General features: G+C 40.7%; 1 protein-coding gene across 2 annotated transcripts in view; it reads right to left on the minus strand.

Annotated features, from left to right (window-relative positions):
• Window positions 1-17,768, minus strand: part of CENPP (centromere protein P) — a 121,927-nt gene that overhangs the window by 691 nt on the left and 103,468 nt on the right. For both annotated transcript variants that reach the window (XM_010718395.4, XM_010718393.4), the window contains exons 7-8: window positions 1,102-1,181; window positions 40-131 (exon numbers count right to left, since the gene is read on the minus strand). In XM_010718395.4, coding sequence (XP_010716697.1) covers window positions 40-131; window positions 1,102-1,181 — 172 coding nt within the window. The remainder of the gene's footprint in view (window positions 1-39; window positions 132-1,101; window positions 1,182-17,768) is intronic.

A 17,768-nucleotide genomic window follows, 5' to 3' on the forward strand; every position in this document is an offset into this window, starting at 1 on the left:
TAAAAGCTCAGAAACGGCCTCTGCAAGGAGTGGTTTTACCTTGCTCCGGTACTTTGGGCAGGAGGTCCAGAACAGGTGTAGTTGTCCCTTCTTCGCTGATATGCACCTTCCAAACAATCGTTAATTCAAACCTGCACACAGCCAGAGGAAAGTTAGATGCTAACCAGGCAACTGGCTTCATTTCTTCAAAGCAGAAAGTGTTCAAGAGCGTGAAGTTCACATCATGTATGTGATGCAACTCTCAGATCTTTGTATTTGGGAATCAGAAATATTTCCATTTTTGAACCAAAGAAAACCAATAATTTGCTGATGAGATGTTACTCATTTCCAGGTACATACAACTTTTCAACCTTAGGACATTTTCTTCCTCCCTCCTGCTCTTGTATTTGTCTCATAAATTCTAAGTTCCTGTAGCACAGTGGTAAAAAGATTGTGCTAAGCAGAGTGAAGAGAGATTTCTCTGCAACTTCAGGTCAGGTGTTTTAGATACAGCAGGAAAACAAGAGAACAACTTCACAAGCATTTCCGTAAATAGCACGATGTTCTGGGCTGGGGATGAGATCCACACTTACAGAGGTTTGGCCTTTTTAGGATCACGCACAGCAATAAATGCAGCCATGCCCAGGAAGACCAAACGAATAGCAGAGGAAGGGCAAGATGAAATAAATCTCCTTGAACTTGACATATTTTTTTGAAGCATGGGAGGGAAGATGTGTCTCACATTACTAAACTTGGAATTTAGATCATTTGTTATAAAATGAGCTTCCAAAACACCATGTTTTTCCTAAAATGCAGCAGCAGGTACTCAAGGTGGCCTTGCAGCTGGCTTACTTATAGGACCACACAGAAACAGCATCTACAGGCACATTTTTTTTCCCCTCTCTGCCTCTGATTGTTTTCAGTGTGCCATGATAACACTGAACTGTAACAGCATCGCCACATTTCTGTGTTTAGAGAAGTTACTGTAAAGCAAGGAGTGACTCAATACTGGAGCAGGACTATCAGAAATCATTACTGTGCATAAATCACCCCACTCTGGTAAGTAAAATCTGTCTCTTTTGCTTAAAAACAATACAAACAAAATCCCACTTACTGCCTTACCCGGGAAGCTGAGGGTTCCTTAGAATTATGTGATCTCCCTCCAGTCCTTCTGGAAGGATTACGATGTTGGGATATTTAGCCTGTAAATAAACACATTCAAACAGGCATAAATTTGGTGACAGAGGAGTAGACAAGAAGGCTTCCAGAGAATTTTTAACGATTATTCTTCTTTAAGTACAATTTGCAGGACATTTAATTTGGTCACCTCAGAGAAAAAAAAACAAACAGGCCTGTGCTCCACAAAGGTCTGGGAAGTCCTCGTGCAAGAAGTACAGAAGTGTGAAAATGTAGTTAGTTAGGTTCTGTTAATTCTCCTTAGTAATGCATTATAATACATCCTCATTTCACAAAGAATCACCACCCAAACCTCTGTGAGTTAGTTAACTTTGACACAATTGATATTCCTTTAGAGGAACGGGATCAGCAATCTCTGTGTAGTGCTCTGAAAGCTTAACATAGCAAAGGCAATGAGATCTCAAAGCAGTGGCTTTTCCAAATACGGTGGGCCAGTGGAAAATGATAAAACGCGACTGCCTGCTGCTGAACATCCATTTTGGTGGGAAACGGAGCTGCTTACAATTTCTACAGTGTGCTGAGAGTCGCCAGTGAGCAGTCATCCCATCGTTTTGTTATGGCTCTCAGTAATTTTGTCTTCAATAACATCTTGAATTACCGTGAACGTAACTTTTGCTGCAAGTATTCTTAAAGCACGTAAGAGAAGCAGCTACGTGTGCGTTGTTTGGGCGTTACGCAGCAAGAGGAGTTTGGTCAAAGAGCAAGAGGAGATCCACGTGCATCCAAACACTGAGGATGAACACTTATGACTGCATCCTACAGGGACATGCTATTGCAAAGGAAAAGAATCCAGACACAGCTTGGTATTTTGGAGACTTGAGCACGCTTACTTGCTTGGGCTGCCTTATGTCCTTTTTACCAACCTGCGTTCCAAACGCTGCAGTTCATATGAAGTGTGAACAGACTGCCAGCCTAAGTCATTCTGCAGAGCTCACAGGGCAAGTGTTATGTCTTAGGAAAAGGAGCAGGAGAGCTCATCTCTGAAAGGCACTGGAGAGAATGAGTTTGATTTTATAGGATTATGCCTCATCTGGCAAACTGAAATTGCTACCAGATGTGACCTTGCTCTGGTTTAGGAATTTATGACAAACTGAAGGGGGTTTGTGCAGAACGCCAGATGACATAAAACACATGGAATTTGCCAATTTAAGCTTTTAGAGTATCCAGTGCGGATAAAGGCCACAGTCTGGAAACAAAGATGTATAAAGGGAAACAAAGTGCATAGTAGCTATAGTACAAAAACGTGCCTGCTCTCAGGACACGAGCCTAGCAGCACAGTGCTATCTTCAGCTTTACTGTTTGTGGAATTGTGCTCCTCTGATGCCAGAAGTTTTTCAGGCTTTCTTTCTCAATAAAGAATACTGAGGAAGTGGTTGTACCCACTGCCATTTGTGAACGAGTACCTCTGTAGCTGCCACAATTGATCCTTTTACTTCTAGCTAGTGGCTGGTATCTTATCATCATAGAAATCATAAAATTGTCCTGTCATAACAGACCCTGCTAAAAAGCCTGTTCCTTTTTTACATCTCCTTTAGATACTGAAGTGTCTCCCTGCAGCCTTCCCTTTTCCACGCTGCACAGCTGCAGCTCTCAGCCTGTCCTCATAGGAGGACATCCATCCATCCCTGGGGTATTGGTGTGGCCCTTTGGACACACTCCAACAGGTCCACAGCTCTCCTGTGCTGAGGACTCCCATCTGGACACAACACTGCAGGTGGTGTCACAGCACAGAGCAGAGGGACAATTTTATGTTGTACAGAAACCAGAGCACAAAGTGTATAATTTTCTGTTGTGTAACAGCTTCCTGGTACATGGGAAAGACTGCTTTGGTGAGTTCTGCACACAGGAAGCAGTTATGCTGTGCCTTAATAAATGCAAGAGCTTTGGCAATCAGTTGTATGCTGTGAGAATCTGATGTTGTGTGAAGCTTACAGGATTCAGGATAAGATCCAGCTTCTTAGCAGGAAAGATCATATTTTAGCAATCTACCAAACACAGAAGAAAAAAAAAGCCAGATAGGAACATCTACTTCTCTTTTTTCAGCTGTGTTAAACTCTGAACCTGAAGTGACAGCGGGCTTTGGAGCAGTGCTTGGCAATACCTCACCAGGAGCTGTGCAGGGCTGGGTTCCTATGCTGGGATGGCTGCTCAGGATGACAATGGGCAGCAGTGGGATTCTTGAACTGCTCAGATGAAGTGAGCAATGTTAAACACTGAGGGTGTAGGAGACAGGAAACAGCAACACCATCTACCTTTCATATGCCACGTTTAAAATGTAGTGCCTGTATCGCCCAGGTAGAACATGGACACCTGGCACCTAAGTGGAAACATTAGGCACATAGCGTGAAAAAGCTGCAACAGTCCTCACATCACTAGAGTTCAGAATACACTTGGCAGGTTCTGAATTATCAGCTTACGTTCCCTGCTGAGCAGCTGCCACTCTTCCAGGCGTTCCCCAGGGGACAAGAGGCGAGCAGCGACCAGCACAGCAGAATAACCCCATCTGCTCTCAGGTCTCCTGGGAACGTCACCCTACAAACCCCATTCAGCTGGAGATGTCACTCCAAGTACTGCGATACCAGATGGGAAAGATCAGCTACAGCTGCATTAAACAAAGCCTGTCTTCAATCAAGAAGCATCTTTCCTCAGATGACTTTTAAATGTCAGTTCATGATCAAAAAATAATGCTATTATTACTTCTGGACAGAAATGGTTTTCCCAGACCCTTCAGGATTCCAAGCAGGGAATCCTATGGGAACTTTGTGCCTAAAAGAGAACCAGCCTCCAATCCTGAAGGCACAGCCATTATGACTGAGCACACCATCTCCCCTTTCTCACAAGGAAGATGCATGCACACACTCACACAGAGCCAGCTGGGCAAGTAAGCTTGTAATCTGTGCTCTTAAAATACTTCGAACTGTTGAAAACTGCATCAAAGACTCTTCTAAGAAAACTATTGCAACGTGTTTAGCTTACGAGGCCTGGCTAGGAATGCAGAGCAGATCTGGCAGGGCAGCAGCTATCTCAAGGCAGGCAAACTTCCCTCTAGACCATTGACAAAGAAAACGTCCTACTCTGCTCCTAGATGGAACAACGCTTCACACTTACCATTCACTTTAAATTCTGTAAGAAGTACTGCATACAAAGACTTCTAAGTAAGACATGCTATTGAGCACAGTGATTTAATTTAGAGGAAAGAATGGCTTTTTTTTCTTTTTCCTCCAAAGAGCCAAATGGTGTGTTTAAGTAAATTTCAGTTAAAACAGAACTACAGAAATGGTTGGCATGTCAGAGGTCAATTTTCATCCCATACTTAGAAAGACTGCAGCATACTTTTTGGATAAGCTTAAATACCAATTTGTAGCAATCAGAATATGTAATAAATTACGGCTATGAAAATGAGTTATTACCACTGCTTGAGACAAAAATTTTGCTTGGGCAAAATCTGTTTTTGAAACAATAAAAATGAATGGTAGAATTCTGAAAGTGCCGAAGTCAAGGACCAAAGTACAAAGACTTGGGAGTTGAAAGTACAACAGATCTTAAAAGTTGTGACACAGTGTTTCATTTTGTGCAATTAAGGGAACTGAAACCAAGAAAAGACAAACACTCTTCTCCTACAACCAAATTATGCTGCAAATGAACAGTTTGCAAATTGCAAATGGATCGGTGAAGTTTCACCACTTGCCATTACATCGCAGGATAAATGCAGTTGCCACCTAACTAAGCATTTCCCTTGAGTAAAACAGCCCTGCTGGGGTGTGTGAGTGACACAGAACCTCCAGCGTGCTCAGAACCAAGGAACAACTGCACAAAATGCACAACTGCAAAACTGCACAAAAATGCGCACGGAAGTTCTGTGTAACCATCACGTTACCCACGGCACAGCGACTGTCTGCCTTCTGTCAGACTAAAGACTAAAGCCAGCCTGAATGTGCAAGTTCCCTTTATAGTAGGGAACAGCAGGGAAAGGGTAATCTGGGGAGAAGGCTAGAGAACAGCATTATGGCTTGCACTGTTGACGGGGAAAATCTTTGCAGAAGTTTACCAAGATGTGCTGCTGTACAGACGTGTACATATGAGAAGTGCTCTGTGTCCAGTAGTTTCAGAGCTGTATTTTTCCAGCAGGCCAGAGCTGGAGCTGCAGATCCCTTGGCTGAGGCTCACTGTCCGAGCACACAGCAGCCTTGTGAGGTTCGGTCAGTGCTCCAGAACGGTGCCTAACACCCTGGGCCTGGGAGGTCTCTCAGCAGCAGCCCTAAGCCTGTGTAGCAACAGCAAATGGACAAGGAAGTTGCTTTGCTCTGTTTTTATCCTTCAGTTGATTACAGCTTCACTTGTTGGCCGCCACTCTATTTCCGTTGCCATTTATTTTCCTTCTGCACATTTCCATAACATTGTTTTTCATACTTGATTCAACCATGATTTCTGCAGTCAATGACTCAGTTTGTCACCGTTCTCCTCAAATAAAAAGCAGTTTCCCTTCCAATAATTTTACCATTCCTGTCTAATTTTACATGCACTTCTGTGCTGCTGTTAGCCAGAAGTCTGAATAACTGAAGTCAGCTGAATTCTTCTCCTTATTGCCTGCCCAAGGACCACAGAGGCTGGTAAACCTATAACACAAACTTACTGCTGTATGCATATAGACGAACACATCAGAAAGGCACCCAGACATTGCAACACAGCCACAACGTTTCTGTGCCAGCTGATCTAAGGTTAAAGCAATGCAGCACCTTCTGCTCGGTAAAACAAGGTCCTGTGGTGCACGTAACAAGCAGCAGCTGTTAATTAGTCATCATTTATTATACTGTATTTTGAACCCCCCCACTCCACTGCTGTGGTTAAGTATAACTCAGTGCTTTTTGATGATTAACTCAATATGAGGCACAGTACAAAAGGAAGCAGATGCGTCTACATTAGCGAAAGAATTAATAAGAAATGAAGCTATGTTTGTGTCTTCTTCCTGTACAATGGAAGCAAATTACACTGTAGATCTCAAATATTTTTCTTTGTGAAAGATGCAGCAGGGCTCCCTGTAAGCCTTTTGATGCCTTAATGCAAGGATAACACAGCTTGGTATCTGACATACCACAGAGATGCTGATTATCAAGTGTGGCCCAACTTGCTCTTGTGCAGTTTACATTATCAAGCTAGTCCAGACAGCACATTTTAAGCATTACATAAATAAAAGCATCTGAATTTAGTTAATGTCTTGGCTCTAAAGCTCTGTGAGCTTTTCTCCAAGAACCCTGATGCTTTAAAAAAAAAACAAAAAACAAAAAAACAAAACCCACAAAACAACGATCACGGGACATAACCAAAAGCATGCAGTTCATCTCAATAAGCACAGCATTAGGCATCGTCTGCCTTCACAGCTTGACTAAGAAAGTTTCCCGACAAGGTATTCAGTTTCTGCTTGGTATTTACCGCTGCAGTTCTTTCATTTTGACTGCATCAAGGACAAGAGCCTGCCTTCAACTACTGGTAACTGATGAACTCCACTTTTGCTATTAAAAGAACAGTTGCACATTGGTACCGTAACTGGAGTTCTTTAAGATATGTTCTTCTGATGTAAACGCAACTGAGATAAGAGGGTTTTTATTTCATTAGCCAATACATATAATATGCTCAAATATAGATTACCAGTTGCTCTGTGGCACTACCACTTCCATCCCTCCACCAAGCTGCCTTTGTAATACAAGTTATGCAGAGAGAAACTAAAAGAAAGAAGGATGGCACAAGGAAGAGGACAAAATTAAATATTCTAACAATCTTAAGTTATCATTAGTCCTTAATACTGACTGCCAACTGATAGTCCAATGATAGCAAAGGTATGAGAAGTCCTGATGAAATAAAACTCAGAGAAGGGCTTTTTGAAAGAGCCCTACGGGCTGTTCACTGCCTTGTGGGCAAACATTTGTCTCAGCAAGTACGAATGTTTATGTCCCATTTGAAGGACCTAACATACCACTTTTCATTTCTCTGAGAGGGATCTAAACTGTTTAAGAGGTCAACCTCTCATTACTTCGGGTGAATTTCCAATAACAGAGAGGATCTGGGTCAATAGGTAGCCATCTCCTCCATTTCTTAAGGTACCTTATGCACTAGCTGTATTGTCATCTCTTCCAGGCAACAGCAATGAAGGCGAATCTGCATTTCCACAAATACAGATGAGAACTTCTTGTGTGATAGGTACTTAAATCAAAACACACTCATTTTTCAATTCCACCCAGACGATATCCATGTCCACAGCATTCCCTAATGCATGCAGTACAATAGCCCTCATTTGTCTAGCTGTCATAAGGACCAGATCAGTGTTTAAACATACAGCTATGTAGGACAAATCTATTCTCATAGAACACTTCATACACTGAATTCTTTTCTTGTACATCCAAACATGTGCTTTGGACAGCTGGATTTAAAAAATCCAACACCTCAGTTTACCAAACACATTCTTAGCATAATCAAGAGTGAAATATACTCGAGAAGATACAAGCACCTACAGGAGATTTTTGGTACTCAAAAGCATTCAATATTTTGACAATTACTGTACGTGTAAAGGTATAATGCAGCCAACTCATTAATAACAGAAGTTAAAAAATGATTAACTAATCAAAATTGGAGCTACAAATCACAGAGAAAGAGCCAAAAAGCATGATGAGGAGCTATCATTACATCAGAACACTGTAACACCAATTACTTAGCAACTCCGTAGGACTCCATAGGGTAAACCTCTCAGAGCGAGGATGATTTGAAGTTAACTATTTTCTATTGTCAACTACAGAAGAATTTTTGGGGCAGCGATGCTAATTCCGTGGCAAACCCACGACAAGAAAGCACTTGCAGTTGCCAGGCAAAACGTACTTATACACGCCTTATTTGGTTTTTCAGTGCCAAAGCTGCAGTCAGCAGGAATGCACTTTGATGTGTGTGTAAATATTTGCACTATTGCTAGGCACTGCTGCAGAACAAAGCAGAGATGGTAACACCAGTACGAGCTGCCGTGTAACTCATTCACTGTCAGTGCAGCTCTGAGGCAATTCTACGTGAATATAAACAGCTGGCATTGCAGAAATGTTTCAAACAACCGTCAGCAACAATAGATTTTGTTCTTGTAGAAGTCTATGCTGCTCATACTGTTTCTTTGTTCCTGTCCACTATGTCTGAGGAAGCACAAGCAGCTTCTGTTCCCTGTGTGCATTCATCCCAAATTCCTCGCCAATGTCACACTGCACAGAAGGGTGATGCTGTGAACGCACAGCATGCAGCAGTGCATTGCTTGGTCAGCTAATGCATGTCCAGCAATTCTGCAATTACTTGAAGTTTCCACAAAAAGTGAGATACAGAGAACACATTGGGGCATTATGGCATTAAATTAGTATGAAAAGTACCAGCTCTTTGATCCAAGGGAACATTTAACTCTATTTATGATTATTTTCATCCCATAAGATGAAAGTATAGATGTTGACTCTACAGACTGGAAGGCAGAGAGACAGAAAAAATATTTGAGGTTATTTCAATCCCAGGTTTTCTCTTGGCTGCTCTAATTCCCACACAGAGGGAGCTCTGCTCATCTCCCCTCACTGAAATAGGAATAAAAGGCAGACAAACCTGCTAAAGATTTTAGTCGATTTAGAATTATTTTAAAATATACAATACTCAGGTTTAGAGGAATCTGTCAGACACAATGGCCTAAGAAATTTTCAGTAAGAACTTTACAGGACAAATGAAAGAAATAAAAATCCAACATCCTGCACCTTTCACAACTCTCTAACCCTCTGAAGGGATGGTTTAAAGAAAACTTCTGATTTTTAAATGATGGCACTGGTCAAAGAACTGCTAGGCTAAAATATGGCTTGCTTTAATGAAAACTGGTTAATGCTTATTAATTAAAAATAACCTTAGCACTATTGCAAATTAATTCAAGTTAGCTTGAGAGAACTCCATCTTTTTAAATCCACTCTTGAAAGGAAAAGGAGCCATTAAAGCATTTCAGCCACCTGGGCAGCTAAACCCACATGGGTTACCTTCAACCTGTGCCATTACCAGGCTGGAACTACCACAGCACTGCAAACTCTTTTGGCTCCTGTGCTCATCATATTTGGATCACTGTGCCTTATTAATATTACAAATAATAACATACCAAGGCAGGATAAGTTCACTTTGATTGGCTGTGTGGAATACATTGCCATGTTTTTCAGATGTCTTCACAGAAGCCAAGTAAAATATCAAGTAAGTTAAACAGCCCCACACAAAATTATACTGATGTGTATTTGACTTGAAACAAAACTAAGTGAGCCAGCCTCCAACACTGTTTTGCAATTCATCAATTTTGAAAGAGTAAAAACAAAAAAAATAATGCTTTTGCATCCCATAATAATCCATCAATCAGAACTAACTGATTAGAAAGGTTGTGGCCAGGCTGAATGCATACAGGAAAACTGAAATCTCTCAAGTCACTCAAGGCTCATGATGTACATTCAGTAGCAGTGGCATGATGTCACTTGGGGCCCAAAACAGAGGATGCTGCACCAGTAGCACAGCATTCAAGGAAAGAAGTGAAGGTAAAGATAATAAAATAAAACTGCTGATTCATTAGAAGCTCCTTAACAGCATCTAGGATCTTTCAAACCGTGGGAGAAGATATCTTACTTCGTGGTTAGGGCCGAATTAGCTTGTTTCAGGTGGTGGAACAGATAATTCTCTGTCAGGTTATTTCTGTTTTTCTGTTTCTCTTTTGAAACACAGTTTCATAAGACAAGTATCCTGGGCCACTTAAGCCTGGCCTGTCCTTCCTGCCCCATTTTCCTTCCAGCTGCTACCGACAGCCCCACATCTGCCAGCAGAATTGCTTGGGCAGCTGCAGTCTATCTGATCAGAAAGGAGAAGGCATGGAAAAAAAGGATTGTTTCCTCACTGTGACTAATGGCCCAGCCACAAAATCAGTAGCAGCAAAACAATCTGCAGACAGTGCATCACAGCACTGAAGCAAGAATGAATAATGTTGCCACCAAAGATTTCATCTCCTGACACTGACTATTTCAGGCAAACAGCTGTTGTAAAGTGAGCAAGCGGGATAAAAGAACAGTTGGAGAGCTGCTGGAGCATTGCAACTGGCTAGAGGCAAGTACTGGTAGGTCAGAAACTGCACAGCTTCCGTATCAAACAGCTTCCTAACCCATGGTGCCAAAAAATAAAGCACCTGGATGAAGAAAGAGCCCGATATCTATGGGAGTTAAGTGAAAAGTTTTTGGCTAAGACTCGAACAAAACTTCTGAGGCTCCTGCTATTGCAATAAACAGTATCCCAGTTCTGAAATTGTTGGCTGATGAGGTTGCCATTTTCCAAAAGAGGAAACCATTGGTTTTGAAGCAAAAAGCCCTGAGCTGTGCAAGCACTGACCCAGAGGGTACAGCGAGGCCTGCAGCCTCTGCAGAGGGGATGCACTGCCATAAGTGATCATCAGTTGCAGGGAGAGCATCCCCTCAGCCACAAGCTTCTGCCACTTACCTTATGTCACGAAGACATTTCAGAGACAGATTCAGCAAGTACCTCAAAAATAACTGCTTCAGTCATTTCACCAGTCTTCCAGATAACAAAGTAAAGAGAATGCAAAGAGTGTATGGCAAAGAGCAGGCAGAAATTACAGTAAAACAGGTGAACTGGAAAGGTCTGTCTGAGCTTTGAAAAAGTTCCAGCACTAAAGTTCTTCTTCAACGAGGCAAGTTGCTACACAACACAAATGCATTCCTCCACAGCAGCATATTCTGTAGAAATTACAGATGTTTGTTTGTTTTTAGCCCAGCCTGTTCCGTAAGAGAACACAAGGGGGAACATTGCTGGAGTTCCAGGAAATAGCAGCTCCCAGTCTGCACAAATGGGGCCATGACTGCTGCTCACATCATAAAGCAAACACGTGGAATTACTTCACAAGGTGCTTTCAGCTTACACTCAATCCTGATTATGTTTGCTGTGAAATTGCATATCTCCACAAATGACATAATCATTAAAAATATCAATGCTATATGAAAAATCAAATAAAAAAAGTTAGCTCTTTACACACACAAACATACATATATGCTTTCCATTCTTCCCCTCGAACTCTCACTGGTAGCTCACAACAGAATTACTGTACAAGTAACTTTTGCCATTTTCCGCTAATTAACCCAAACAAATCACTTGGTTCCACTACTTGTAATGGGGAAAACATGAGTCAGCAGGCAATGACAACTACTTCTTAGATTTAAAAGGAAACAGCAAGCAAACTTCATTATTTTCCCTTGGTATTTTCTCTTTCTAGCTGCCAATAAACCCTTCATTTTAACTACAAAGCTCCAAAATACTTGTCTCCTCAGTTTACCTCTCCTTCCTGAGACAGTCACGCAGTGGTGAGGCATCCTGTTATTATTTTCTAGTTAATATTCAACCCAATAGATGTGAAAATGCCTCAGGCAACAAAGAAGCCGTGTAAGAAACCAGTGGCAGGAACCCTGCTGTCTGTCCATCAGGTGAAAGCTCATGACACGTTTATCTGTAATATATACATATATTTGGTATGATTTCACTCAGATACAAGATGGCAATAACATAAAAAAGAAGTTTATTAAAGAAACGTGTTACCTATCAGAGAAATATCCAGTGTTCTATATCAACACTTTCCTTGCCATTCTGCCTGTACTTGGCAAGAGTAACCTAGCCTGATCAAGAAAATGGAAAGTAAACCATTGCAAAGAAATAGGGAAAGGTCATTACAATAATTATATATTCACATTTTTAGTGAATTCTAAACAATCTATTTACAGTATTTATACACAGATAAAGTCCTTCTAATATTCTATATTTGAAAGATAGACCTCTGTGTTTTCATTTTAGTTCAATCATTATTTAAATGGCATAAAAGAAACGTTGTCTCTTTGGTTCTGGGAAAGAATGGGATTGTAAAAAGGACTGTATTGAAGAAGCAATAGGAGGATGTGAATGAAAGCCCCATAGGCTTAAGTCTGTCTGCCAGAAATTTAACAACTGTTTCAGTTGCTGTGACCTTTCAAATCCTATTTTGAATCCTTCTGAATTCCCCGTTCCCAGCTTCCAGTAGAAAAAGAGGCCAACTATTTTATGAAAGAAATAAACAGAAGAGAGTCTCTTAAACACAAAGTATTACTGAGGACCCAGAACTGAAAAGGGGACTTCAAATATATCAGAATTATACTGACAATATCATGGGCTTTCCCAGAACAAAAACATCCTGCAATGTCTGAAAATATTAGGGCAACGCATTTTATATAGAAATCAGAGATGTTATTGTTTGAACTACGGCAAGAACAAGAGAAAACATTTGCCTTTTGTGCTTAAAGATGTGATTATTTTTGGAAAAAAAAAAAAAGAAAAGAGAAACCTCAAATATATTGATAAGCAACAATACTGAATATTGGTGCATGCAAAAAAAAACAAACAAAAAAAACCCAAAAAACCCCCAAAAAACCAGAACCTCCAAACGAAGATCCTGGTGCTATTTTAACCACACAGAAGACTTGATTGCTTGATTGCTAAGCTGAATGTTTTGGAAAACTACAAATCTGCAAATGAAAACTGTTGAAACATAATTATTCAGCATAAAAGGAGATGCCAAAATCTGAACCTGAAAAATAACAATATATTATTTGAAAGGGAGAAATAGAGTTAATATTTATGTTTACTACAACATTCAGTGCTTTAAAGTCACATTAGTAAAGCTTGGTGGACACTGCATCAAAACTCCACCAAGAATAGGCTTCAGACTATGAAATAATGCCAGCTCTACTAAATTTACTCACGGATGCACAGAGTTAAAGGCAATGGGTAAAACACAGCAGCCTCTTGGCTGCTTCTCTTAAAGGCTATTGATACCTGCTGTATCTTCTTCCACTACCAAAACACTTGCCAGAAAGCAGGCAACCAAAACTGGATAAATGCAACCAGACCTACAAAATACCCTGTAACAGACAAAAGCAGTCAGTTACAGTACAACCCATACGTAGGCAAATCCTCAAGCCAGAAGTGAGGTGAGGTACAGCCTGTGCTCCTTATCAGCAGTGAAAACGTCTTTGCCAGATAGAGGAAAGGTTTACGAGTTGTTTCTATCTTCCGTCACACTGCCACTTTAAAGTGAGAAAAACTTTTCTCAAACTAAAAGCAGTGCTATAGTACTGAACACAAAGCCAACCAAAAGGCACTGAGCTGTGGTGAGAGGAAATCAGTATTGGACCTCTTCTATGCACTTCAGTGAAGAACTGGAATTGGGATGCAGTTGCAGTTGAATTGCAATTTTTTTTTAATGCAAAAAAATGCTACACACTTCATATTGTGCATTTAGGTTTATTCTCACCTAACTGCATTTTGTAATGAAGTTAGTATTTTTAAATACGTAAGAAAATCTGTTTTTAGTTTCCTCTAATGTTTCCCAGTGACATTTTTTCCTTCTCTGATGCTTTTTTCCTTAACAACATTGGTCACCACTGATTACAAAAAGGAATGCAGTAACTGCTATAGGTTTTAGAAATTTAGTGTACTGCCAATCCCAGATTCCCCTCCTCATGTTTTGTGCTGACTTTAGCAGTTACCAATTTGTTTTCTCCCACTGCTATTCTTTCCAACTATAAAATCATGCGTTTTACTTAAAAAAAAACCTAAACCAACACGTTGGTTAAGTCCAAAGTTTAGGATTCTATCTTTGCCTCTGATCAAAAAGCCCCAACTACAGAGATCCATCACGACAACCAAGAGCAAAACAACTTCAAGAACTCATGGTGTTCTTTCACTGAAAGCTTTAAAAAAAAGCTGTGGTTTCAGCGCTGCCTCCTTTCCTTTGAATTCTTGAACAAAGCAGAAATAGCGTTAAATTCCTGCATGTGGATGTGCTACCTGACTCACAGGGATAACATCTAAAGCAGTGCTTTTGGGATCAATTCAACTATGGGTTCTACTTCAACAGAACCCCCCTCTAAATAGTGTAGTACAACAGGAGGCACAATGAAACATCTATTAGTAACAGCAAGAGAGGAAACTACCAAGCACTGAGCAGTTACTTTCACTTGCCAGTCCAGTTTGAAGATGTAAGATCAATAAGTATACAGGTGTTGTAAAGTACTGTACGATCAATAAGTATACAGAGAAGTTAGGCTGCTAAGATTATCACACTGGAAAGGATAATCAGAGATCAAATGAAAAGTGCTCACCGCTGTTGTAGGCACACATGAGGAGCAATCTCCAGAGAGAGATCCTCCCTCAGGAGCAGTCAGCCCTTCCATGGGGTGTAGGAGAGGTGCAGCCAGGCTCCATCCCTTTCAATCACACAGCTGAACTGCCTTCACCTGTGCTCCCAAGGCTGATCCAGTGCTCACCTCACGTGGTCAGTCAGAGGTTCAGGCCGTGATTCAGCAGTTCTCATACAGAAGAACAGAGTGGAAGACAATAATACCACGACAGTCTTAATGATCTTGATTAGACACCTAAAGCTTGGCCAGTGACACAAAGGAGATCTCCTCACTGCCCTGGCTGGCACAGCTTACTAGGAATACACAGCAATCACTTAACCTACTGCAGGCACTCAACACTGCTTGGCACAGTCATCACAATTTAAAGTGTGTCACTCAGATTAACATACGGCCAGTATGTGACTGATGGATGCCTTCTGTAAAAACACTGAAATCTAGAGAATTTTAAAAAAGTACGGATGTAAAAAGAAACATGGAACAGCAAAGCATCCTAACAACTTCAGGAGAAAAATGGAGCTGAAGTGATGGATGGTCCCTATAACAACATGATATACATCTTAGCAAGGAAGAAAAACCCACCCTTTGTGTAATTTAGGTATTTTTAAGAAAAAGCTTTCCTTCTTTCTGATATTGGATAAGTCATGCAGAAGATGTGGACTTTCCAAAATTTGTATGTGATATTTCTTAAAATAAGTTTGTAACTGTTGAACAAAGAAAAAAATTAAACTTGATGTTTTGCAGGAAACACTGCATCATCCATTTAATAATGTTCAACAGAACATCAACATATAGAATAAGATACACTCTACCTAAACATAATTAATCATCTCAAGACAGACTGTAAAAAATTCTCTCAGATAATTCTGAAGTAACTTCAAAATAAAAGAGAAATGGAGACTCATGTTACAAATAACATTCTAAAGTTCTTTTGGGAAGATTTCCAGATTTAATTTTAGAGGAACTAAAAAAAAATAGAAGAAAAAAGAAAGAAGAAAATTAAAACACCGTGCGTTACTCCATATGCAAAGTTCCACGAAACCCAAATGCTCACAGCACATCACAACACGGCCCCATCACTGGGGGCTTTTTGGCACAAATTACAGAGAGCGTAACAACTTCAGAAATGAGAAAGCTGCAGTGCTATCCTCTCACATGCTTTCTGTCTTTATGGTCATAGTTTCCTCTGTGTTTACTCCAACCCCAGAAACAACAAAGCTTGTACTGCATGGCTGCTGTATATGTTGTCTGCCTGGTTTTAACTCTGCAACCCCTCACCAGCCAGAGCCAGCACTGTGAGCAATGCTGATGGAGACCTAGTTAAGGAGAGCTCAGAGCCAGCTGTATTCAGCCAGTGATGCTGGCATGCAAACATGCTGCCTTTTCTTTAATCTTGTTTAGAATACATGGAATAAGAGAAGAGTTACATACATCAGGAAAATATATCCATTCGAAGCAGACCTTAATTTCTTTTTTTTTTTTGAGAAGCTTATTTTAATGTTGTTTCCAATGACATTTCATAACCAAGAATGCTATATCCCCTTCTGAAACACTTCCAAATTCCTTGGGGTTTGCTAACTATTAATAGAAAAAAGATGCTGGTTCAGTCTGGAGGAAAGGCAGCTCAGGGAAATCCTAAGAGCAGCCTTGCGATATCTAGGAGAACACAAAGCACAGCTCCTCAATGAGGTGAACGTCAGAAGTGTGAGAGAGGAACTCAGTGAGGACAATGGGGCATGGGACCTGGCAGCCAAGAGAAGCTGGGTAAACTCTGTGAATGCCTTTTGAGACCAGCTGGACAAAAACCTGGTCTGATCTCCTGAGGTCGCCTCAGACATGAATTGCTCCATAATTTTATGATTTCTACCACATCCAGATGTACACTCGTACAGTAAGTTAAGAAGTTAATTTAAGCAATATCATCAATTATAGGCAGTTGCCTAAAAGAAATCATTCTTCGTATGATAAGCTAGCTCACACCTAGCATTAAATCGACTCACTGAAGGGTGTTCATGTATTGCCTTCAGCTGTTAGGCAGAAAGAAGAAACCAGACCGTACTGAAACCAATGATACTTAAAGAATCCAACTTTGGGGACAAAAAGCTATAGTTCTAATTCTTTACAAAATTTCCTCTTAATGTGGCAACAGATTAAAAACATCACGTAATTAAAATTCAAAACTACACTAATACAGTGGATCAGAAGTGTAGCTCCTTAACTCATGGGATACATTATATTCATAGAAGTGAGATCAGTGTTTGAAAAGAGTGTCTTCTGAGGCAGAAATAGAAAACAACCACTTATTTCAACTGTATCAAATATCTTAAAAGCCTACTTCCAGTACTGCTTGTCATCTAGTAGGCAATAGAGATGTTATAAAAACCTGCCTTAACCACTATAAACAAGCCTGATGCCAACCTGAATTCCAACCCCTCTGCTTCACTGATGATTTGCTTGAAGAATTTCCACTGGCTAGCTTCAGCAAAGGGAGAGGGAAAGCTGTGTCCCTCTACAAACGACAAGCTCTGAAGACAAGGTCAGCCTGCATTTCATGAAGAATCCACACCAAAGGCTCCAGACTTCCACAGTCATCTCACACATTTTATGGTGTAACAGTGCAGGCAGTTTGCCATACGATACAAGAGTTAAAAATGATTTTATTCATTGCTGCTTAATGTTTGTCTCTTCACTTTTCAAAGGAGATAAATCTGCACTATAACAGCTTAATGGACAACAGCATGCATGTTGCACAGCTCACTCATGTCGTGAGTAGCAACACATTTGGGGTTGATAGGCAGAACTGTACTTGGAGATGAAGCAGAGTGAATAATTCACATGAAGACAGTAAACATTAGATCCCTCAGGATACTACTTTTAAAAGATAAAAGCCCAATTAGCTGCAGGTGTCTGAAATAATTTACAAGACCACTCTAGCCAAAAATACATTGGTGACATAACTCTAAAAGCCCAACTTGGGGGATTTACTAAACAGAATTCAGCCACATCCAAAGCAGATGCATTAAACCAGAGCTTTTCGTGTGCAAGGTCAGCCAGATCCCCCGTATTGGCCACTAGCAGGCAGCCCTGTGACCATGCTCAGCAGGCTTTCAGGAGATGCCTGAGCCCAGCATCAGCAGGTGATCCTGAGCCAATGGTCAGAAGCTAAGTAGAAGCATTTAAACATGTAAAAAAGTGAATGCCATCGCTTCATCTTTTGTAAGTACGCCATCATTCATGTGCATAAAGTCTTTTACCTGGCACACACATCCGTTTCTGTCACCCGCTGTTCTACTGTTTGACCTGCTCTATACACAGATCAATGTTTTTAACACAGGAACT

The sequence above is a fragment of the Meleagris gallopavo genome, chromosome 14 (assembly GCF_905368555.1).
Source record: "Meleagris gallopavo chromosome 14, MGAL_WU_HG_1.1, whole genome shotgun sequence".
Taxonomy (NCBI): domain Eukaryota; kingdom Metazoa; phylum Chordata; class Aves; order Galliformes; family Phasianidae; genus Meleagris; species Meleagris gallopavo.